The 6,310-nt window shown below is 35.4% G+C and overlaps 1 protein-coding gene across 1 annotated transcript in view; it reads left to right on the forward strand.

Moving 5' to 3' along the window:
- The window catches only part of EFCAB13 (EF-hand calcium binding domain 13), a 63,380-nt gene extending 58,269 nt beyond the window's left edge, over positions 1 to 5,111 (forward strand). Inside the window, exons 17-19 of the mRNA XM_033090156.1 lie at positions 1,113 to 1,205; positions 3,275 to 3,379; positions 5,065 to 5,111. Of these exons, the coding sequence (XP_032946047.1) occupies positions 1,113 to 1,205; positions 3,275 to 3,379; positions 5,065 to 5,111 (245 nt within the window). The remainder of the gene's footprint in view (positions 1 to 1,112; positions 1,206 to 3,274; positions 3,380 to 5,064) is intronic.
- Positions 5,112 to 6,310: the final 1,199 nt, after the last annotated feature.

Here is a 6,310-nt window from a genome sequence, read left to right on the forward strand (position 1 = left end):
GGATCTCGGTCAGGTCAGTAGTTTACACAGGAACAAGGGCTACCAGGGTTTCAGGAGAAAGTATAATAGTAAAAGACATGTGATGAGAATTATGGTCTTTACTTCTTTTGCCATTGGTACCTGCATGAGTTTGTGTCCTTGCCAGAAGTGTTTTCACAGGAAACATGGGCAGCATGAATTGTCCTATAGCATTTAGGAAGTAATGTGGCACCACAAAATGTTTTTCCTATACTCTCCAAGTCCATTTTGCTAATACCATAGAATGAATCCCAGCCTGAAATTATACATTGAAAATGTATTCAAATAAAATAGTGGAAATAATGGATTCTGCCTGGAGTTGTTTTACAATGTACATACTTCACATTTTTATTCTAAAGCTATATGTTTTTCTGGATCCTAACTAAGTCGTTATAGCTACTGGGAAGGTTGATGTAAGTATCTTAATGGATGGAATAAAAGCTGTTACAGGTAACATCTTAGAGTAACACCTAAGAGTAAGATGCTACTGGAAATCTGAGAACCAAGTTCTTTCCACTAAATTATGATTTAATGCTCTTTACATAAATATGATTGCGTGGACTTTTAAAATCTATACCCACACTCCTTTTAAAAAGTTTATGTGTAAATACCTAGAGTTAGATATTGGATTATCAGAACTTTTAGCAATAAAACTTCAGCGCTCTTTGTTATTTCCATAGTCCTTATCTGGAATCTTTGCCAATAATAAGCATATCTTCTCTGATGGTTGGAAAACTAAATGAATTTTAGTTCAACACGGTAAATGGTGAAGGAAAGTTTGGTAAAGTTAGAGGTGATCTCAAAATAAAGCAAGTACCTCATAAAACTATTTAGGTCAGCAATCTATATCATCCTAATTTACTACAAAGTTTTTATTCATAATTGCATGTTCTGTTGCCTTGACCATTATTCAGAGATTATACGAGAATTAACAAAAACATCTTTATCAGAAGACCCAAGGCATGTTTGTTAGGTCAGGTCTCTGTTCATCCAGCAGTTGGATGTAATGCTGCAAAGACAATTTTTAAAAATGAGATAGAATCATAACATCATTCACAATAATGCCATAAGTCTCCATTTCTTTTGCTTTGAAGGAGGAGAGGTTGATGTCAACGACATGAAAAAAGTTCCAGGAAACATGGGAATAGAACTTAAAGATAAGAAACATTGGAATTTGCCAACTGATGGTGAGAATTTCTATAACAATTCTATTTCCTATCTAAGCAAAAAAGAAAGGTGGTCACAAAGTGATTGTAGAGTAGGTGCTATTGACATTAAATTCCCTGAATGTCAAGGATACTGGTTAGCGGATATTTAGTCCTGTCCAAAACCCCCACAGAGACATTTGGCCTATGCCACAAGGTCCTTGAAATTTGATCCACCAAAAATGTCCATGAGTTGGGGAGTGGCTGCCGTGGCATAAGCCCCATGACCTTCTCCAAGCCCTGAGTGTGGGATCCAGAGCGAGGGGGTAAAGGAGAGGGAATCTCTGCCGATTGGAAGCCTGAAAAACAAAAAAGAATTAAAAAAAAAAAAAAAGTCCATGAGCATATCTGGTCCATGTCAAGTGTTCCTTGATATTTGGTTCAAATAGCCCATAATGTTTATTTATACGTTTGGTTTACAGGATTAATACATTAAAAATACTATCATGTTTCATTGCTCCAATAAATGTGTTATGGCTGTATTGTCAATAATAACCCTTCTTGCCTCAGCAGTCTAGTTGGTAATGGCACATGCCAAGAAGCAAATGGCAAATTTAAGAAAGAAGTGTGGTAGCGTACTAGAAATAAGAATGGGAAAAGTGAAAGGAGGTATTTCAGCACAGTAGAATAATAATATTGTTTTACATGCCAAAGAGAAAGTAAAGTGGTCACATTTTAAAAGTTCTTCTTTCATAATAGTTTTATAAGTTGATATATATGAAAAAATTTTCTAGAGCCTCAAATCTGAAATGATTTTTAAACCATCTTAGTGACTCTGATTTCTCTTTGACCTGAATTGTGTGTTCTCTTATAGCTGATGGACAAATCTATCAGAATAGATTGCTGGAAGGTATAAAAACACTTAGAGGTAGGAAAGAATCATAATGAAAAGTAGATAAATTTAAAGTTCTCATGATTTATATTTATTATCTAGATATTTAAATATGCCTTCTTGTCATATTAATATATTGACTCTATCCTTAAGATTCTCTGTAGACTGCTCTGTAATTTACCATTTTTTTATTGTGGTAAATATACATAACAAAATTTACCATTTTAAGTGTACAATTTAGTAACATTAAGTACGCAATATTGTGCAACCATTACTTCTACCCATTTGCAGAACCTTTTCTTCATCCCAAACATAAACTTTATACCCATTAAGGAATAATTCCCCATTTCCCTACTCCCAGCCCCTGCTAACCACTATCCTACTTTCTATCTCTATGAATTTGCTTAATTTTGTTACTTCACATAAGTGGATACCATTTAATTTTTTTTTTTTTTTTTTTAGATTTTATTGGGGAAGGGGAACAGGACTTTATTGGGGAACAGTGTGTACTTCCAGGACTTTTTTTCCAAGTCAAGTTGTTGTCCTTTCAGTCTTAGTTGTGGAGGGTGCAGCTCAGCTCCAGGTCGCATTGCTAGTTGCAGGGGGCACAACCCGCCATCCCTTGCGGGAGTCGAACCGGCAACCTTGTGATTAAGAGGACGCGCTCCAACCAACTGAGACATCCAGGAGCTCAGCGGCAGCTCAGCTCAAGGCGCCATGTTCCATTTTAGTTGCAGGGGGTGCTGCCCACCATCCCTTGTGGGATGCGAGGAATTGAACTGGCAACCTTGTGGTTGAGAGCCCACTGGCCCATGTGGGAATCGAACCGGCAGCCTTCGTAGTTAGGATCATGGATCTCTAACTGCGTGAGCTACCGGGCCGGCCGGATACCATTTAATTTTGTAGGTTGTATTTTTAGAGGAAATTCCCATACTTCTGTGGAATTTCCCACATTTTGGCAGGGCTTGAAATAATATAAATCTGTACCATAAAAAACAAAACAAAACAAAACAAAAACACAACAATAACAACAAAGAAAAGGGAAAAAGAAAGGACTTGCTTTTATTCAGAAAATTTAATCAACAGCAAAGTCAACCAGTCTGAAAGTTTAATTAACAACATCAACCATCCTATTAATTGGTCACAAGAAATGGATTGACTATTTTTGTTACATTGTGAAGTTAATATATTTTGCTCATATCCCTGTCTCTTTTTTAAGGAGGAAAAATCGATGTCAGTCAACTGGGCACAGAACTGGGAAACATGGGGATGAGCCTCGCAGAGAAGGAACTTAAAGCTCTGACACAGAGTCTGCCAGTTACTGGTGAGTGCAGATGGTGACCACGGAGAGTCAGGACAGCACAGTGGCTAAAGGCACAGACTCTGAAGCCAAACTGACTGGCTGTGGATTCTGACCCTTCTGCTTAAAAGTTGTGTCATCTAATGTTTCTGTGCTTCAGTTTCTTCATCTTTGAAAAGCGTATATTAATAGCATCTACTTAGTGTAATGATTAAATTAGACCAGTGCCTGGGATATAATAAGTGTTCCATAAATTTGCTTGTTATTATCATTACTAACATGATAATCATAACTATTATTTTAAGCTCCTCTGAAAGCTTATGGGATTATGTTTACAAACTTCTTCAAAATGCTCACTTGACATCAAGTCATTTAGAAAAACTTTTGAGAAGAGTCCAATACTAAAGTAAGAACAAACTCTTTCTCTTGACATTTACATCAACTTATGTTGGTGGTTTCTTGCACTGTGAAGTCTGCACATTGCTGAGAATGTCACCAGGATTACCGAAAGGCCAGGTTGGAGGCAAGGAAAAAGGAAAAAAAAAAAAAAATGGGGAGAGGGTGCAGAGGGCAGGACCTGTGACAGTGGAATGTAAGAGAATTTAAAAGAGTAAAATTGAAATAAATAAGGGAGAAATAGAGAAAGCCTAAGGACATAATGATTAAAATTTCACCGAGAATTGCAGAGATCATGTTCCCCCAGCCATTTAAAATAAGGAGAAAGAAGTAGTGTGTTACCATTTTTGTTCCCTCATAGACCCGGGTCACAGAGCAAATTATCTGTCATTTGGGTCAGCATGTTTGACATGTTCTCCCTCCTTAGAAAGCTGAAAGGATTCCTAAATGGGATAGCCAGATTCGATTATCCAAGAGCTGATACTAGACTTCAATTCTCTCTTGATAAGCTAGAAACAACTGATTTTTATAAAACATTAAATAAGCTTGAAGTGTGACTATTCACAAATCAATTCCCTCCTAGAAGCATAAGAACTAGATTATGTTAACCTTAGAAGATTCCAGTCTTCTGAATCAGGTAAGGCCAAGAAATGTCTTACCTGAAACATTTCCTACCAGTCTACTCCTACTGAGCAAATCAATTTCTTCTCATCTTATTCAGATGCCATTAAGTGGTATCTTTGCCATTTCTTTCTTTCCATTTGTCAGAGGTAAGCGTTTTATAGAACACGTTTTATTAAGTTACTCTTTCATTTTCCAATATTTTTGAACTACTAATGCAATATGTGTGTTTTGTTTCCTTATTTTCTTTGTTGCTTGAATTTACACTAACATAGGGAAACATTATTCTAGATGTGGGACAACCAACTTCTGCCTTTAAGACCTTCTTTTAGCTCAAAATGCCCATCTGAGATTGTAATGGATTTTTGTATTGTGCTTATTCATTATATTCTCTCAATAATGTAGTTTACATTTCAAGTTGTGTCTTCTGCTATTAAACAACAGGTAAATATTCAGGAAAAAAAAGCACAGATATGTTTTCACAGCTTTGTTCTTTCTAGAAACAATACAATTGAGATTCTGATTTAGTGAGCTAATTCTGTCTCTATATAATGAAATTATATAGAATGGAGATACTGGCACTCTACCATGCTGAAATGTATCTTTTCCTTTTCTTTTGTGATATTTTCATTTCCCCTATTAGGTTCCTCCCTTCTCTTTCTTTTTCTCATTTATTCTGGCTTAAATTTTAGATCTCTTGGTAGAATCAAAAGTAATAAAAGATATACTTGAACCCTGATGATAGGAGTCATGACATAATTGTTGATTGTCAAACTAAAAACTGAATGGCACAGATTATATTTTAAGATATAATAGGATTGTTTAAAATTATGTTACATGGATTATAACATTATTTTTGACAAACAGTAAGATAGAGATAATTTTAGAAGTTTTCACAATTTAACAATAAGCTTCCCTGGGTGACTATATTTTTATTTGAAATACTATCCTATCTACCTCCTAACATTTATATTACATACTTTTGTTTCTTTTATAGATCAACCAGTTCTTTAGCAGATTATTTCTTATGGTGTAACTTGGAAAGAATTCCCATGCTCTCTTGGGATTTTCCAAACTTTGACAAGGGAAGAAATTATCAGAGCCCCAGGTTGCATAGCAAAAGTGAAGTGAAAATTAACACATCTTCAGTTAATGTATTCAGCAGCAGAGACTACTAATCTGACAGTCACATTGGGAAAAAAAAAAAAAGCTAGAAATCCTCCAAGGAAGTGAAGAGACGTAGATTATAGAGATGGAAAGGAAGCAGGCCAACAGAGGGGTCATGTTTAAGCAAGGTTCCCACTCTTCTATCGTTACATACTGCCTTCCAGATCTACACACCATTTGTATTATTATTAATATTTTTATTTAAATGGATTTACTTTTTGACTTAAATTAAAAAAAAAATAATGGTAATGGAAAACCAGCATCTCTTAACATAACTAGAAGTTTGCTGTAAAAGTAAATACAATGAAAATAAGACATTAGTTAGAAACATTGGAATTATTGTCACCTTGCTAGAATTCTCGAGAAGTTATTCAGTCTCCTTTACGTTTTTATACTAGGTATGCTTATTGTGAAGATTAAGATTAAAACAACAAGCTCTAATTCTAAGTCCATTTACTCTTTCTACTGTTGTACAAATCTCATTAGGCTTTGGTCTTTTGGATGAAAATGATAACCATATCAGCAGGAATTGAGAGTTTACCTTACCTTTTAGGGACACTACCTTTTGCTTATACGTCTCTTTCCATAAGGAGGGAGATTGATTCCAGTAAAATGGATACAGATTTAAAAAACATGGGCATGAATCTCACTGAAAAGGAGCTTAAAGATCTAACACAAAACTTGCCGGTTGATGGTGAGCATTTTAGATATCACTGAACCCTACAGAAAAAGCAACGGAAAAAACCCATCTGACAATCTTTCCCTTTTAAA

This window comes from Rhinolophus ferrumequinum, chromosome 21 (genome assembly GCF_004115265.2).
Source record: "Rhinolophus ferrumequinum isolate MPI-CBG mRhiFer1 chromosome 21, mRhiFer1_v1.p, whole genome shotgun sequence".
NCBI classification, from domain to species: Eukaryota; Metazoa; Chordata; class Mammalia; order Chiroptera; family Rhinolophidae; genus Rhinolophus; species Rhinolophus ferrumequinum.